The 18211-nt window shown below is 42.0% G+C and overlaps 1 protein-coding gene across 15 annotated transcripts in view; it reads right to left on the bottom strand.

Moving 5' to 3' along the window:
* KATNAL2 (katanin catalytic subunit A1 like 2) overlaps nt 1–18211 on the bottom strand; it is a 112442-nt gene that overhangs the window by 20308 nt on the left and 73923 nt on the right. For 11 of the 15 annotated variants that reach the window (XM_086373401.1, XM_086373398.1, XM_086373391.1 and 8 more), the window contains 5 exons: nt 16717–16815; nt 13225–13288; nt 12910–13028; nt 3152–3243; nt 663–773 (listed from right to left, as the gene is read on the bottom strand). In XM_086373401.1, coding sequence (XP_086229527.1) covers nt 663–773; nt 3152–3243; nt 12910–13028; nt 13225–13288; nt 16717–16815 — 485 coding nt within the window. Of the gene's footprint in view, nt 1–662; nt 774–3108; nt 3244–12909; nt 13029–13224; nt 13289–16716; nt 16816–18211 lie in introns of those variants that run through there. The other 4 variants (XM_086373393.1, XM_086373394.1, XM_086373397.1 and 1 more) reach the window with 2 other exon arrangements.

Genomic DNA, 18211 nt, shown 5'->3' with positions numbered 1-18211 from the left:
AATAGCAAGAGCAGCCTTTCCTTATTGTCTCCTGTCTCACCTGTAGCTCAAAACAATGTGAACATATTCTTGAGAACTATAAAGGGATTATAATTATTTTTTTAAATATTCTCTCCAAGTCGAAATTATTTTTCTCTAGTCAACATCTCTTATTTCCCAATTCTACTTCTAGAATTGTTCTTATATCACTCTGGGATAGTTTGAATAACAGACTCTCTGAGTAGATTATAGTTTCAATTAGAGATTATTTAGCTTCATATTTACTGCACAATATTAAAGATTTTCCTCATAACTCAAAAAGAGTTTAAATTTAACACTGTTAAAATCCAAACATATTATTTCTGGAATATTCTTGAGTCCTGGAGACTTTAGTATTTTATGGTTCTCTGCCAAAGCCCTGCTTAAACACAGTAAATAATTTGGCTCAGAATGTCCATTTTAAATAGTCAGTGGTAGCCCTGACCTATGTTCCTTCAGTTCAGGCAAATTCTTTCACAATCCAAGTAGCAAGGATTGAGGACTTGGTCCAGGAGAGCCTTCAGCTTAACCTTCCAGGGCTGGAACCAAACAAGGAGACTTTGCCTGAAGCGATCAATATGATATCCACACCGGCTCAGTGGCTCCTGAAAATGCATTCAGAATGTGCTCTCTGGATCTCTTACCACGGCAGGTTGGAGGCTGCTAAGACAAACACGAGATCCTCGGAACGAGCCAGCCCGTCCATCTGCACCAGAAGCTCCGTCTTCATCCTCAGGCTGCCTTCATGCTCTCCCCTAGAGAAAGACGAGGAGGTGAGGCACTCCCAGGAGGCAGAGTCTTTGCTTCCGCTCACAGTAAGGACGCGGAGACTGCAGACTGAGTTCCCCTTGGAACCCCTGCCCTGCCACGTCCTCAGGAGCTGCTCACCCCAAGGCTGGAGGAAATGAGCAGTTGGAACTCTTTTCAAACAGTACCAGAAAGGAAGTAAATGAATATAATGAAGATACCGAAAAGAAAACCAAAGGTTGGCAATGAACCGGAAAGTAACAGAGGGAGACCATGGAACTAGTAGATTTAAAAAAGGCAGCCTGGCTGTACCGACCTGCAGTATCATCTACCCTTTAAAAAAAAAAAAAAGCTTCATTGAGAATAATCATTTTCATTTATACAACAGGCATGAGAGTATATTACACACATTATTGTTTAGTGTAATCTATGGATATAAACTGTCCAAGAAGAGAGATGAGCTACAACACAATCTGTTTCCTTCTCTTCTAATAAGAGACGAGAGAACGACAGGGAAACTAGGCTTTCCGTGCACAGCATGGAAAACGGGTTAGAGGCCGTTTTCTGTGCAAATTCACCCTCCAGTGTCCCCACCACCCCCACTGCCTGAGGCCATCCTCAGGACACCAGAGGACCTGCACAATCGAAATGGCTCTAAGCCTGGCCGACTCCAGCAAGCTCTCATGTAGATCAAGTTAAAGGACAATAAAAGGCCTTTCTAGCACAAGACAACCCTCAGGGTCTCATCTCATCTCTGCACGTACATGCTGGCAGTCCAAATTAGACTTCTTGGATTTTTTTAGGAACTGTGACCCTTTCTACCTCAGAGGAAAGCCAGTCTCACGGTAGAGTTATATATTTATCTAGTATTAACACATAATTTGGAGAAGGCAATGGCACCCCACTCCAGTACTCTTGCCTGGAAAATCCCATGGACAGAGGTGCCTGGTAGGCGGCAGTCCATGGGGTTGCACAGAGTCAGACACGACTGAGCGACTTCACATTCACTTTTCACTTTCATGCATTGGAGAAGGAAATGGCAACCCACTCCAGTGTTCTTGCCTGGAGAATCCCAAGGACAGGGAAGCCTGGTGGGCTGCTGTCTATGGGGTTGCACAGAGTCGGACACGACTGAAGTGACTTAGCAGCAACACATAATTACTACTCTTTTAACATAATATGACCCCCAAAGTCTTCAGAGCACCTGCCCTCGTTCCCTGATCCTTTGAAGCCTCCAGTTTTAGTATTTAACTTCCAGAGGAGGAAACTGACATGCTCAATATAGAGGAAGAGTTTCCAAATCAGCTCAGTCACAGCTGTGGGGAACCCTGGGGACGGAGGCAGACAGACTGCATATAAGGGTGAGAGTCACTGCGGAAGGCAGGCTGCGTGCGTGGGGCCGTGCAGACGAGTGCCATTAGGGCACTCCAGTGGGGTCCTCGCTAGGCCCCGCCGCAGCTGCCTCTCCCGTCGGGCCCCTTTGGAGGGACAGAGCACCCAGTCCAGGGCTGACTAGCACCCTGTAAGCCATAGAAATAGTCGCAGCCTGAGCATCCTGGGTACATCTTGATGGCTGTTTCTCTCTACTGGGGAAATGGTTCTTCATAAGTAAAATTTCATAAATTAAATTCCAGTTATACTTCCAACAAGATAATTATTTGCTTTTTATTACTATCAATTTTGTCTTGATGACAGACCATTGGAGGCTATCAATAAATGCAGCTGTGTTGAGATTTCCCTGAGACCTGTTTTTTCAAGCCAGGGATACCAAGATTAGTAAAACGTTTCAAAAGAAAATAACTCTTAAAACACCACTCACACACACACACAGAGGGAGAGCCTCATTACAGTCTGAGATGTGGGCTTTCTGGCTGGGGACCCTAGTGGACACTTAATCTTTAGAGATAACGTGTGTGACATGTTCACAATCGGTCAGGCTGAGCCGCAGTCTGGTGTCACAGAGAAGCGGTGACTTCCCCAGCCTCACACACCTTATCAAGGGCCTCCTCTCCAGACTCGGCCCTGGGCAGCCCCGCTCCCCACAGGCAGCCCCTCTGGCTCCAGCGGAGGCTCTTACAGGCAGCTATTTTGAGCTAGCAGAACGGTTATGGCGGCCTGGGATCAGGGGCTAGATGATCTTTGGGCCTGAAAACCACTCTGTGGGGAAGGGGGGAAGGGAGGAGGACATTTCCTCCGGTTATAAAAACTACTTAAATCAGCTATTCAGTTAACAGGATCTAATTTAAAGACCTTTCCGTGTGTCTGCAGAAAATTTGTGGGCTTATTAATAGGCTCATTCTGCTGGTAAATGTCGATGGGCTTCCGACCATCAAACACACTTACAGGAGGGGAAAAGTGAGGACCAAAAAAACCCCCGGTCTGTTACCCAGGAGCCGTGCCTCTCTGGCTCATCACTGACTCCAGCTCGTCCAGGAAGATGGTGGAGGGGGCGTGATAGCGGGCAAGTTCAAATAACACCTGGGTGGGAGAAAACCAACATGTTCAAATCCATATACTTAAAGTTCTCAGATGGCCCCAGAGATTAAAAGATTAGGATGGCTGTAATATTAAGCATCTATGCTGCACTTTAGCTCACAACAACCTTATAATCATTAGTTATTTCTCCCTAGCACTACCCCATGGGGTTGGATGGTCCAATTATTTGCATCTATCAGCTGATAAAATGAGAGCCAGAGAGAGTAAGTGGTGAGCTCAAGGTTACTAATTATAAGTGGGAGAGCTTAAGGTAAAACTCAGTTCCTGAACTTCCAGTCAGTTAGTTAATCCTTGAGACCCCCTGCCAATGACGTGTTCTATATGGACACAAAGCCGTAGAAGATATAAAATCATGTAACAATTTTTTTTGCTTAACATTTAGGGACAATAAGAAGGTTATTCTCGAAAGAAAGAACTGCAGAAAAAAAATAGAGTTCCAGTTGTGAGTAACAGGGCTGAAGAATTCTGCCCTTTTCTGCTCCCCAAATTACTCCCCAGGACCCCCCACACTGCTGTTTGGTAGGCTCAGGTACTTCGAGGCAATTCCCGATTGAATAAAATGTTCCACTCCAGAGTAAAATATTATAGACTGAACAGGAACGGTAAAACAACCAGCAAAAGAACAGACGTACAAAAACAAACTCAAGAGCTCTAGAGGGAGATGTGGTGGTGAGGAAAGGAGTATAAGAAACTATACCTTTTTTCAAAAAACCCTGAAACTGATCGCTTGAGCACCATATACAGTTTTTCCCTGGTTGATCAGAGAAAGCATTAGAGATTTAGAAAAGAATAGATGTTCTTAAATAGGCATAGGGGATTTATTCTCCATGTCAATTAGCACTAGCAAACCATCACAGAGTAAAGAAGAGGGGAAGGGCTCAGAAGAGGCCAGACTGTGGTTTTCGTAGTAGTAGCCAGTCGTCTTTTCAGGCCTCGCTGTCACTGAATGGGCATAGCCTCACCTTCACCACTGCTGTGTGTGTGGTCCCTGCCTGTTTATGTGTGTGCGTGCTAAGTCGCTTCAGTTGTGTCTAACTCTTTGCAACGCTATGGACCATAGCCTGCCAGGCTCCTCTGTCCATGGGATTCTCCAGGCAAGAATACTGGAGTGGGTTGCCATTCCCTTCTCCAGGGGATCTTCCCAACCCAGGGATTGAACCCACGTCTCTTATGTCTCCTTCACGGACAGATGGGTTCTTTACCGCTAGCGCCACTTCCATGCTCATATGCACTAGTGTTTTCCTTTCACAGAATCCTATTTTATGTGGCCAGGACAACTGGCTCAGCCCAAGGAGCTTCCAAGAACAGTGTCAATGCTGGGACACTCATCACAAATGCTCTTTAGACAGACAACAGAGACCACCTCATTAGAGGCAGGTAATCTCTCTTCCTGTCACAAATAGAAAAGTTCAAATAGACCTGATACTAAGGATAATTACAGCAGCAGCAACCTACCCAATAAAAAATGGACTCTTTTGGAACCATACACATTTTAAGGACTCCCCAAATTGCAGAGAGGCCATCAGGTTCAATAAGACCAAACATCCCATTGGAAGGAGAACCACATTTGAAGCCCACGTCTCCACGTGGACCACTACTCTCCCATGGCCAGAGAACATGAGGAATCCTGGGTAAGCACTCGGGAAGCATTAGTCTAAAATTTTTCAGAAGTACTTGGAGGAAGTTAAATCATGCAATGGGGTGGGGCATGGCGGTGAAACATTGAAAGATGTAAGCACCAACAGGTGTGTGCATTTGCTAAGGAGACCACTCAACTACTCAATAGCATCAACTCCTCAGAGGCCTAAACATTAGGAGGGAAGGGAGCAACAAAAGGGTTCCCTATAAATAACTCCTTAATTGGAGTAGAAAGAGAAGCAAATGGTAGGAAAGCATCTCTGCTTTAGGTGAAGGTCTTGAGGGGCTTTCTTTATCTGAAAGCTTCACAATGAGAATCTTGAGAGCATGACCAAGATTTGCCAGGTGTGGCTCTTTCCAGGAGCTCAGAAAATAGAGGAATTTCAGAAAGCACAGACAATAGGTTCCTTCCAGGTCGCGTGATTGTGTGCACACCTAGTTGTTGGGTCATGTCCGACTCTTCGTGACCCTATGGACCATAGCCCACCAGGCTCCTCTGTCCAAGAAATTTTCCAGGCAAGAATACTGGGATGTGTAGCCCTTTCCTTCTCTAGGATCTTCTCCACCCAGGGATCGAACCAGGGTCTCTTGCATCTCCTGCACTACAAGCTGACTCTGTTTTCCTTTTGAATTATTTTTAATATCCAAAATAAAAATGTATTTCACAGAAAGAAATATGAATATCTTCTAAACCTATAAAAAGATGTTCAAATTCATTCAGAATGCAAGAAATGCAAATCTGAGCACTGAAATATTACTTTCACTATCAGACTGGCAAAGACTTTTACATCTGGGTGCTACGTGGTGCTGGCTGTGGAAACCAACACACACGCACTGACGAGAGTGTAAGGGGTGCAGCCCTGTCGGCAGGGAATTTGTCAATCAGTGGTTTTCCTTCCTTCTGATCCAGTGACTCTACTTCAAAAAAACTGTCCTACACTACACCACGTGCAGACAGGAGCAGAGAGAGCTTTCTTCATAATAGCAAGAGACTGGGAGCAACGTAAATGTCCACTGAGAAAAGGCTGATTAAACACATTTTGCTTTCAACCATGCAATGAAATGTCATGCAGACATATAAAAACCATGTTAGGTCTGTCTATAAAACTGTAGAGCAATATCCAAGTTACACTGTTAAGTGAGAAGAAAAATCACAAGGTACAGAAGAGCATATGTACTATGTTCCTACTTGTATTTTAAAAGGAAGGGAAAACAGAGATATGGTTGTTGAGGTTAATGTAAATATAAATAAATGCTCTGGAAAGCTGTACCAGCAACTGTTATGGTTTCCTTTGGAAAGATAGCTCAGGCGTCTTTTTACTATCAATATTGTTTTAAAGACAACTTTTAAAATGTTTGGTAAAGGAAAGGGGAGAAATTGAGGGTGGAATTCTTTCCTCATTCTCAGAAGTCTTCCTGAAGCAGAGGAAAATTGGAGTTAAATAAAACGCTCCCAGAGAATGGAGCATTCTAGGTAAATGACTTTTCTGGCTGTTCAACACTGAACAAGAAAATCCATATTCATAAACACCTGAATTTTTTCTTCTGCTTAGGTGAGTCCTGTCCAAGGAATCTGATGGAATCTTTTCTCTGAACACCTTACAGTGTTTTTTGCTCACTGATTTGAAGCTGATTCTGAGGGCACCTTGTAAGTTTTACTGTTCCTCAGCCCATAGAAATGGAATGTTAAAAAGAAGTCTTCAGGCTGATAACAATTCTAGTTAGTTGGATTTAAGCTAACTGAAATCTAGCTAACTAGAATCAAACAAAACCCATAAATTTAGGAGCATTAAATTTAAATCCCATCTGGCACTGAGTTAGACTCCAGATGAAGAACAATGAAACAGAAGATGTCAACATAGATTTCCAAAAATTACAATCTGATACGGGTGATAAAAGTTTATAAAAATATACACTTTTGAAGTAACTTGAGGACAATCAAAAAGTAATACATAGGTTATTTTAGGTATTTTAAGAAAATCAATCTTTTAAAAATATTTTATGATCACTTTCAAATAAGCCATAATATTTTGAAGATGAGCCTCTCTATGGAAATGTAACTTAGGTGAAATATTTTAAAGGAATCTTTTTTCAGAAAATATATTTACATTCACTTTGTATTGATTACTTATCAGTCACCCAACAGAGTGCAATAGTTTAACAGGATTTCTGAGCAGGACCCACCTTACATTGAGGCGTAAATCAAAACAAGTATTTTCTTAAGGTGACTGGAAGGTATAATAAACTTTTATAATATAAAATATACCATATACTATGGTAAATGGGATTGATTCCTTAATTTCTTTCTGATTTGTCATTGTTAGTATACAGGAATGCAAGTGATTTCTGTATACTGATTCTGTATCCTGCAACTTTACTAAATTCACTGATTAGTTCTAGTAATTTTCTGATAGTATTTTTAGGGTTTTTATATATAGTATCATGTAATCAGCAAATAGTGAGAGTTTTACTTCTTCCTTTAGACTCTGGATTTCTTTTTCTTTCTCTTCTCTGATTGCTGTAACTGGGCTTCCAAAGCTATGTTGAATAATAGTGGTGAGAATGGACATCCTGACCTCAGAGGGAACGTCTTCAGTTACTCACCACTGAGAATGTTTGCTGTGCGTTTGTTGTATATGGCCTTTATTATGTTAAGGTAGGTTCCTTCTATGCCCATTTTTTGAAGAGTTTTTACCATAAATGGGTGCTGAATTTTGTCAAAAGCTTTTTATGCATCTATTGAGATTATCATGGGGTTTTTATTTTTCAATTTGTTAATACAGTGTATCACGTTAATTGATTTGTGTATATTGAAGTATCCTTCCATCCCTGGGATAAACCCAACTTGATCATGGTATATGATCTTTTTAATGGGTTGTTAAATTCTGCATGCTAGAATTTTGTTGAAGATTTTTGCATCTGTATTCATCATTGATATTGGCCTATAACTTTCTTTTTTCATGATATCTTTGTCTGGTTTTGGTATCAGGGTGATTGTGGCCTTGTAGAATGAGTTTGTGAGTGTCCCTTCCTCTGCAATTTTTGGGAAGACTTTCAGAAGGGCAGGGATTAGCTCTTCTCTAAATGTTTGAAAGAATTCCCCTGTGAAGCCATCTGGTCCTAAGTTTTTGTTTTTTGGGAGATTTTGATCACGGTTTTGACTTCAGACTTTGTAATCAGCTTGTTCAGACTTTCTATTTCTTTCTGTTTCAGTCTTGGGAGCTTGAACTTTTCTAAGAATCTGTCCATTTCCTCTAAATTGTCCATTTTATTAGCATATAGTTGATCATAATAGTCTCTTAACAATCCTTTGCATTTCTATATTGTCTGTTGTAACCTCTCCTTTTTTGTTGATTTTTCTCCACCTTTTTCTTGATGAGTCTGGCTAATGGTTTGTCAATGCTGTTTATCTTCTCAAAGAACCAGTTTTTAGTTTTATTAATCTTTACTATTGTTTTTTCTCTTTTTTTTTCATTTATTTCTGCTCTGATCTTTATGATTTTCCTTCTTCTGACTTTGGGACTTTTTGGTTCTTCTTTTTCCAGCTGCTTTAGATGTAGAGTTAGATTATCCATTTAATGTTTTTCTTGTTTTTTTGAGGTAGGGCTGTACTGCTATAAACTTCCCTTTTAGAACTGCTCTTTCTGCATCCCATAGGTTTTGGGTCATCGTGTTTTTGTTGTCATAAAAGAGGAATATACAACGGGAAAAAGATAGCCTCTTTAATAAGCTGTGCTGGAAGAACTGGATAACTATGTGCAAAAGAATTCAATTACAATACTTCCTAACACCATCAGTTCAGTTCAGTCACTCAGTTGTGTCTGACTCTTTGTGACCCCATGAACCTCAGCATGCCAGGCCTCCCTGTGCATCACCAACTCCCAGAGTTTACCCAAACTCATGTCCATTGACTCGGTGAGGCCATCCAACCATCTTATTTTCTGCCATCCCCTTCTCCTCCTGCCCCCAATCCCTCCCAGCATCAGAGTCTTTTCCAATGAGTCAGCTCTTCGCATCAGGTGGCCAAAGTATTGGAGTTTCAGCTTCAACATCAGTCCTTCCAGTGAACATCTAGGACTGATCTCCTTTAGGATGGACTGATTGGATCTCCTTTGCAGTCCAAGGGACTCTCAAGAGTTCTCCAACACCACGGTTCAAAAGCATCAATTCTTTGGCGCTCAGCTTTCTTTAGAGTCCAACTCACACATCCATACATGACCACTGGAAAAACCATAGCCTTGACTATTTTGTTGACAAAGTGATGTCTCTGCTTTTTAATATGCTGTCTAGATTGGTTATAACTTTCCTTCCAAGGAGTAAGCATCTTTTAATTTCATGGCTGCAATCACCATCTGCAGTGATTTTGGAAGCCCAAAAAAATAAAGTCAACCACTGTTGCCATTGTTTCCCCATCTACTTCCCATGAAGTGATGGGACCAGATGCCATGATCTTAATTTTCTGAATGTTGAGCTTTAAGCCAACTTTTTCACTCTCCTCTTTCACTTTTATCAAGAGACTCTTTAGTTCTTCTTCACTTTCTGTCCTAAGGGTGGTGTCATCTGCATATCTGAAGTTATTGATATTTCTCCTGGCAATCTTGATTCCAGCTTGTGCTTCTTCCAGCCCAGCGTTTCTCGTGATGTACTCTGCATGTAAGTTAAATAAGCAGGGTGACAATATACAGCCTGACATACTCCTTTTCCTATTTGGAACCAGTCTATTGTTCCATGTCCAATTCTAACTGTTGCTTCCTGACCTGCATACAGGTTTCTCAAGAGGCAGGTCAGGTGGTCTGGTATTCCCATCTCTTTCAGAATTTTCCACAGTTTATTGTGATCCACACAGTCAAAGGCTTTGGCATAGTCAATGAAGCAGAAATAGATATTTTTCTGGAACTCTCCTGCTTTTTTGATGATGCAGCAGATGTTGGCAACTTGATCTCTGGTTCCTCTGCCCTTTCTAAAACCAGCTTGAACATCTGGAAGTTCACAGTTCATGTACTGTTGAAGCATAGCTTGAAGAATTTTGAGCATTACTTTACTAGCATATGAGATGAGTGCAATTGTGTGGTAGTTTGAGCTTGCTTTGGCATTACCTTTCTTTGGGATCGGAATGAAAACTGACCTTTTCCAGTCCTGTGGCCACTGCTGAGTTCTCCAAATTTGCTGACATATTGAATGCAACACTTTCACAGCACCATCTTTTAGGATCTGAAATAGCTCAAGTGGAATTCCATCACCTCCACTAGCTTTGTTCCGTAGTGATGCTTCCTAAGGCCCACTTGACTTCACATTCCAGGATGTCTGGCTCTAGGTGAGTGATCACACCACTGTGATTATCTGTGTTGTGAAGATCTTTTTTGTACAGTTCTTCTGTGTATTCTTGCCACTTCTTCTTAATATCTTCTGTTTCTGTTAGGTCCATACCATATCTGTCTTTTATTGAGCCCATCTTTGCATGAAATGTTCCCTTGGTATCTCTAATTTTCTTGAAGAGATCTCTAGTCTTTCCCATTGTATTGTTTTCCTCTATTTCTTTGCATTGATCACTGAGAAAGGCTTTCTTATCTCTCCTTGCTATTCTTTGGAACTCTGCATTCAAATGGGTATATCTTTCCTTTTCTCCTTTGCTTTTCATTTCTTTTCTTTTCACAGCTATTTGTCAGGCCTCCTCAGACAGCCATTTTGCTTTTTTGCATTTCTTTATCTTGGGGATGGTCTTGATCCCTGTCTCCTGTACAATGTCACGAACCTCCATCCATAGTTCATCAGCCACTTTGTCTATCAGATCTAGTCCCTAACACCATACACAAAGATAAACTTGAAATATATTAAAGACCAAAATGTAAGACCAAAAACTATAAAACTCATAGACGAAAACATAAGCAGAACACTGTATAACATAAATAATAGCAAGATCATTTATGACCCACCTCCTAGAATGGAAATAAAAACAAAAATAAATAAATAAATGGGACATAATTAACTTGAAAGTGTTTACACAGCAAAAGAAACTATAAACAAGGTGAAAAGACAACCCTCAGAATGGGAGAAAATAATAGCAAATTAAACAAGTGACAGATAATTAATTTCCAAAATATATAAGCAACTCATAAACTCAATACCAGAAAAACAAACAACCCAATCAAAAAGTGGGCAAAAGACCTAAACAGATATTTCTCCAAAGAAGACATACAGATGGTAATAAACATATAAAAAGATGCTCAACATCACTCATTATTAGAGAAATGCAAATCAGAACTACAGTGAGATATCACTTCACCCCAGACAGAATGGCCAGAATCAAAAAATCCGCAAACAAGTGCTGGAGAGGGTGTGGAGAAAAGGGAACCCTCCTACACTGCTGGTGAGAATGTAAATTGATACAGCCACTATGGAAGACAGTATGGAGATTCCTTTAAAAACTAGGAATAAAGACACCATGTGACCCAGCAATACCACTTCTAGGCATTACCTTGAGGAAATCAAAACTGAAAAAGACACATATACCCCAATGTTAATTGCAGCACTACTTACAATAGCCAAGACTTAGAAGCAACCTAGATGTCCATTGACGGATGAATGGATAAAGAAGCTGTGGTACATACATACAATGGAATATTACTCAGCCGTAAAAAGGAACACATGTCAGTCAGTTCTAATGAGGTGGATGAACCTAAAGCCTATTATACAGTGAAGTAGGTCAGAAAGAGAAAAAAAAAATCCTATATTAACACATATATATGTCATCTAGAAGGATGGTACTGATGAATCTGTTCATAGAACAGCAATGCAGATGCAGACATAGAGAAAAGACTCATGGACAAGGGTGGGGGAGAAGAGGGAGAGGGTGAGACAAATGGGGGAGAAGGTGAGACAAATGGGGGAGAGTAGGATGGATGCATATACACTAACATATGTAAATAGACAGCCAATGTGAATTTGCTGTATGACTCAGGGAACTCAAACTGGGGCTCTGTAATAACCTAGAGGGGTGGGAATGGGCGGGAGGTGGGATGGAGATTCAAGAGGGAGGAGACATATGTACACCTATGGCTTCCCTGATAGCTCAGTTGGTAAAGAATTTGCCTGCAATGCAGGAGACCCCAGTTTGATTCCTGGGTTGTAAGATCCACTGGAGAAGGGATAGGCTACCCACGCTAGTATTCTTGGGCTTCCCTTGTGGCTCAGCTGTAAAGAATCTGCCTGCAATGCAGGAGAGCTGGGTATGATTCCTGGGTTGGGAAGATCCCCTGGGGAAGGGAAAGGTTACCCAGTCCAGTATTCTGGCTGGAGAATTCCATGGACAGAGGAGCCTGGTGGGCTACAGTCCATGTGGTCGCAAAGAGTTGGACACGACTGAGCAACTTTCATTTTCATGGTTAATTCATGTGGATGTATGACAGAAATCAAACCAATATTATAAGCCAATCATCAATCAATTAAAAATAAATAAATATTTTTAAAAACATATACCATATACTCTTAGAAATGATATAAAGATAAAAACAATCTCCTAAGGGAATAAAAAAAAAAAACCCTACAGCCTATGGCACTGTGGAGGAAAGCTGGTTGGAGCATCTGAAAGAGTAAGTTTTAAGTTTCTTGATTCTTCCTTAGAGTATCTAGTATAAGGACAAGCATACCGCGGTAGCCTCTCAGTAAATCTTAACTGAATATACTGAACATGCTTAATAATAAATGTTTCTTGAATAAAAGAAAAATAGGCCACTACAGAGACAATTTTTTTCATGGTTCTATTTGTATGTCGCGTGAATCAAAAAGGGGCTGTTGGCCAAATTCCCAAAAGAAGGGAGATCATGTTTGCTGATAGGGGCACCGCTAGCAGCTTCACAGTAGTCAGTCCACCTCCCGGGCTTTTGGTCATTAAGATCCAGGATATATTTGAACACTTAAATCGCTTAAGAACAAATAAGACCACTGTCATCATTTTGTACCACTGTCTTCTGCCAGAATTAATTCTAAAGAAACAAAATCAAGAAACCCTACCCGAACAAGCTTTTCTGAGTCCCCTCTCCATTTGCTGACAATGGTAGATGCAGAAATATTAAAGAAGGTGGTTTTGCATTCCGTAGCCACAGCTTTGGCCAGTAAAGTCTTTCCTGTACCTGGAGACACATGTGGGTAAAACATGAGCGACCCTCGAACTCCATTCCTCTGCTGACAGACACAAGACAGTCACACAAGCAGCACAGGAGGGGGTACACAGCACATGCTGCCCCAGTCCCGAAGGGAAGACAGATGGGCCACTCATCCTCTGCACACTCGCTTCACACCAAGATCACAGAAGAAAGATTCCTTTACCTGGAGGTCCATAGAGTAGCAGTCCTTTCCAGGGGGAAAGAATTCCTGTAAACAGCTGTGGGTACTGTGGGAGCAAGGAACAATAATGAGGTTTGGTACCTGCAGGGCAGCCTGCACACCCTCAGCTCAGGCAAGCTAGGGGAGCTAGGGTGAAACACACACAACTCTGGGCCAGCCCCTCCTTTTTTAAGACTGGCTCTCTCCCTCTCTGTATACACACACACACGGGTATCTAGTTTATCTCGATTTGACTTTCACTCTTGATAGGATACACAAATGTTTTGCTTTTTAAAAGAGCAGTTATTTTAAGGAGAAGAAAGGCATGTATAGGTACTATCCCCTCCATTGCTGTAGTCACTGCTCACATGCAAGTAACGATTTCCCCCCGAGTTCGAGCAGTCTTTTGAATGTTGTGAAGCAGGTGCGCTCTTTAAGATGCCAACTTTTTAAAACCAATATAGAAAGGTGTATGTGAGTAAAGTTCAACGTTATGGTGAAGCCTGATTTGGAAGCTGAGAACGTGCAATGCACAATACATAATGAGACACCGACTCCAAACAGGACACGCATGGACTTCAGTGCATCTCTCCTGTTAGTTCAAATTCAAACCATCTGGAGTTGGTAAAGGACAAGAGAGAAGGAAAAGAAACAGTAAAATCATAACTAGCTATTAGCTTCTTGCTGACACTAATTCAAAATCTTGACATTGTATGGAACTTCAAATACCATGGCGACAACACATCCGGAGAGTCTCAATGAATGCTCTAGCCTTTTGCACAAGAAGACTTGAACAATGGAGCTACTCAGAGGAAGCAGGGAATACCTTTCTACTTCCTCTGACCACCACTGTAGTTCCTCCCCCATGTGTCTGAACACAGGAAGGAAGAAAGGAAAGACGGTCCAAATGGACTGATTTTGTCTCATTTGAATAGAAGCATCCAAAAATCAGGGGCTGCAAGGTCTCAGGGGTAAGAATAAATAGGTTATTCAAGAAAGCAAATTTGTAATCCTGACTGCAGGAGATCACCAAAACTGGCCACTAATTATTTGCAGCTGCTACATCAAGTTCAGTTCAGTTCGGTTCAGTCGCTCAGTCGTGTCCGACTCTTTGCGACCCCATGAATTGCAGCACACCAGGCCTTCCTGTCCATCAAGAGGCAGAGGATATTTCTCCACCACTTGAATCTGGACTTGGCCTCATGAATTTGGCCAGTGGGGCATTAGCAGGTAGAAGAAGAGACTTGAAAATATAAGGTATATGAAAAGAGACATGGGAAAGGCTCAGCAATTGGGCCCTTTCTTGCTTCTGTCTGGGAACTCGATGACACCACGTGAACAAGACTGGGCTCTCCTGCTGGAGGATGAGAGGCAGAGAGAGGTCTCAGGTGCCCTGGTGACCCCAGCTTTGCCAGGCTCTCCATCTTCTCCAGACAGACTGGCTGATACCCCAAACATGTGAGTGAGCCCAACCAAGGTCACGCGGAAAAGCGTAAGCTGGCCCTGCCGAGCCCAGCCCCAAATGCCCACCCACAGAACCGCTGCAAACAAGGAAATGATTGTGGCTCTAAGGCACTAACTGTTGGGGTGGTCTGTTACACAGCAAAAGCCATGTGGTACACTGACCTCATCGCCACTGCTGTAAACCTAACATGTAGTCTTGCTTTCTGTATTTCTTCCTGTTTAGTATCAAACCAGTCAATCCTAAAGGAAATCAACCCTGAATATCCATTAGAAGGACTGATGCAGAAGCTGAAACTTCAATATTTTGGCTACCTGATGCGAAGCACCAACTCATCGGAAAAGACCCTGATGCTGGGAAAGATTGAGGGCAGGAGGAGAATGAGGAGGCAGAAGATGGGATGGCTGGATGGCATCATCGACTCAATGGACATGAGTCTGAGCAAACTCCAGGAGATGGTGAAGGACAGGGAAGCCTGGCGTGCTACAGTCCATGGGGTCGCAAAGTCAGACATGACTTAGTGACCGAACAACAACAACACTGACCTCACCGCCACTGGTGTAAACCAAACGTGGAGTCTCGTTTTTCTGTTTTTCTTCCTGTTTAGTGAGTCACTCTGCACAAAGGTTTGTCAGCAGTAAGCATTGAGCACAACTCAATGGCTCTACCAGCTGGTTCCCTGGAAGGGGCTGTCTAGTCTTTACAACCAGCCGAAAGCAAAGCCCCCAATGATGGGAGTACGGGGGGTGAGGCGGGGGGAAATCCATGCAAACACAGTCAGATGCTCTCTCCTATGGCAGGTATTTTTACTATAATAAGTATATTTAGGGAGATAGTCTGATAGTAACTGACTAATCATATAGACTACAGAGTCTTAGATCTTAAATTACCTCTTAGAGGAGACACCTGCCTTCAACCAATATGTAACATGATTTCAAATGGCCTAGAATGGACAGAGCCTTGGTGCTTCCGTGTTGACAAAATATTGTGACATAGGCAAAAAGTGAATGTATGACCAGTAAACACATGAAAAGATGCTCAACATCACTAATTATTAGAGACATGCAAATCAAAAGTATAATGAGGTATCACCTTACACCAGGCAGAATGGCCATCATCAAAAAATCTACAAACAATAAATGCTGGAGAAGATGTGGAGAAAAGGGAACCCTCCACTGTTGGTGGGAATGTAAAATGAGAACAGATATAGCCATTATGGAGAACAGTATGGGGATTCCTTAAAACACCAGGAATAAATCTACCATATGACCCAGCAACCCCACCACTGGGTATGTACGATGCAAAAACCATAATCAAAAAAGACACATGTACTCCAGTGTTCACAGCAGCACTACTGACAATAGCCAGGACATGGAAGCAGCCCAGATGTCCATCGACAAATGAATGGGTAAAGAAGATGTGGTGTATACCTACAAGGGAATATTACTTAGTCGTAAAGAAGAATGAATCTGAGTCAGTTCTAGTGAGGTAGATGAACTTAGAGCTTGTTATACAGAGTGAAGTAAGTCAGAAAGAGAAACACAAAATATAGGATATTAATGCACGTATATGGAATCTAAAAAATGGTGCTGAAGAATCTGTTTGCAGGGAAGGAATGGAGATGAGGACGTAGAGAATGGACTTGTCGACACAGTGGTGGAGGGAGAGTGGAACAAATGGAGAAAGAAGCATCAACGTACGCACGCAGCTGTATCAGCTGCAAGAAGGACAGCTGGTGAGAAGTGCCGTTTGGCACAGGGAGCCGTCTGGTGCCCTGTGATGACCTGGAGGGATGGCACGGGGGGAAGAAGGGGAAACTCGGGAGGGAGGGGAGGTATGTATAATTATGGCTGATTCACACTGTTGTACTGCAGGAATCAATACAATATTGTAAAAAAATTTTAATATATTTAAATTTAAAAAAACAGAGTCAATTTGTGCACAGAAAATCACCCTTTCTCTTCCTGATAGGTGAGCTTGCCCCATGGATAATGGACAGAAATTGGGCCTCCCAAGAGGCCTCCCATCCTTACCCGTATAGGATACACAACAGCTTCTTTGACTAACTGCTTGGCTGCATCGAGTCCAATAATGTCATTCCACTTTATGTTTGGATTATGGAGATAAATGTCCTGCAATGCACATTTGATCATTCTGTTAAAACTATAATGTTCTCCTTCACAGCTGTAATAAACACAGGGGCAGCAGAATACTTGACTTGCGATAGGACATAAAGTGCTTATGATAAAAAAAACTTTTCGTATTAGGTATATATGTACATACATATTGTAATTTGAAGTTAGTTCACCAAAGGGATGCCATGAAAATATTTAGTGATTTTCCCTGAAGAAGATATTCATAATATAATACTGTACTTTTAGGGTTAAAAAAAAAATCTCCTAGGGACTTCTCTGGTGGTCTTGTGGTTAAGATTCTGGGCTCCCAAAGCAGGGGGAGCCCTGCTCAATCCCTGGTCAGGGAACTAGAACCCACATACCACAACGAAGACCTGGTGTAGCCAAATTAAACATATAGGTATGTATGTATATGTGTGTGCGCTGTGTTGCTTTATTTGTATCTGACTCTTTGCGGCCCTATGGATTGTAGCCCACCAGGCTCCTCTGTCCGTGGGATTTCCCAGGCAAGAATACTGGAGTGGACTGCCATTTACTTGTATATATATGCTATATATATATATATGTATATATACATTTTAAGAAGGCTTTGTATACATACATATACATACACGGGCTTCCCAAGTGGCTCTAGTGGTAAAGTTCCTGCCTGCCACCGAAGGAGACATAAGAGATGCAGGTTCAATCCCTGGGTCGGGAAGATCCCCTGGAGGAGGGCATGGCAACCCACTCCAGTATTCTTGCCTGGAGAATCTCATGGGCAGAGGAGTCTGACAGAATATAGTCCACAGGGTCACGAAGAGTTGACTTAGCGTGCATGCACATACACATGTATATGTATACAAAATATGTGTATATACAAATATTAGCTAAATATACAAAATATATATGTATGTGTGTGTGTATATATATATATATATATGAAAGGGAAAGTGTTAGTCAGTTGTGTCCAACTCTTTGCAACCCCATGGACTGTAGCCCGCCAGGCTCCTCTGTCCATGGAATTCTCTAGGCAAGAATACTGGAGTGGGTTGCCATTTCCTTCTCCAACTACATATACACACACAAAATAAAGGGCTTCCCAGGTGGCTCAGTGAAGAATCTAACTGCCAGTGCAGGAGATGTGTGTTCAATCCCTGAGTTCGATCCCTGAGGTCAGGAAGATCCCCTGGAGAAAGAAACAGCAACCCACTCCGGTATTCTTGCCTGGAAAATCCCATGGACAGAAGAGCCTGGCAGGCTACAGTCCATGGAGTTGCAAAAGAGTAGAACATGACTTAGCGACTAAACAACAACAATAATATAACATAAAATTTACCAAAAAGAAAAAATCTCCGAACAGTGGACTATACCCGTCTTCAGTCAATACCAAACCATGCTGATTTATGACTGT

The sequence above is a fragment of the Bos grunniens genome, chromosome 24, assembly GCF_055505025.1.
Source record: "Bos grunniens cultivar Pamir isolate PY7600 chromosome 24, Bosgru_T2T1.0, whole genome shotgun sequence".
In the NCBI taxonomy this organism is placed as follows: Eukaryota; Metazoa; Chordata; class Mammalia; order Artiodactyla; family Bovidae; genus Bos; species Bos grunniens.
The sequence above is the reverse complement of the archived record's forward strand: the minus strand, read 5'-3'. Positions and strand labels throughout refer to the sequence as shown.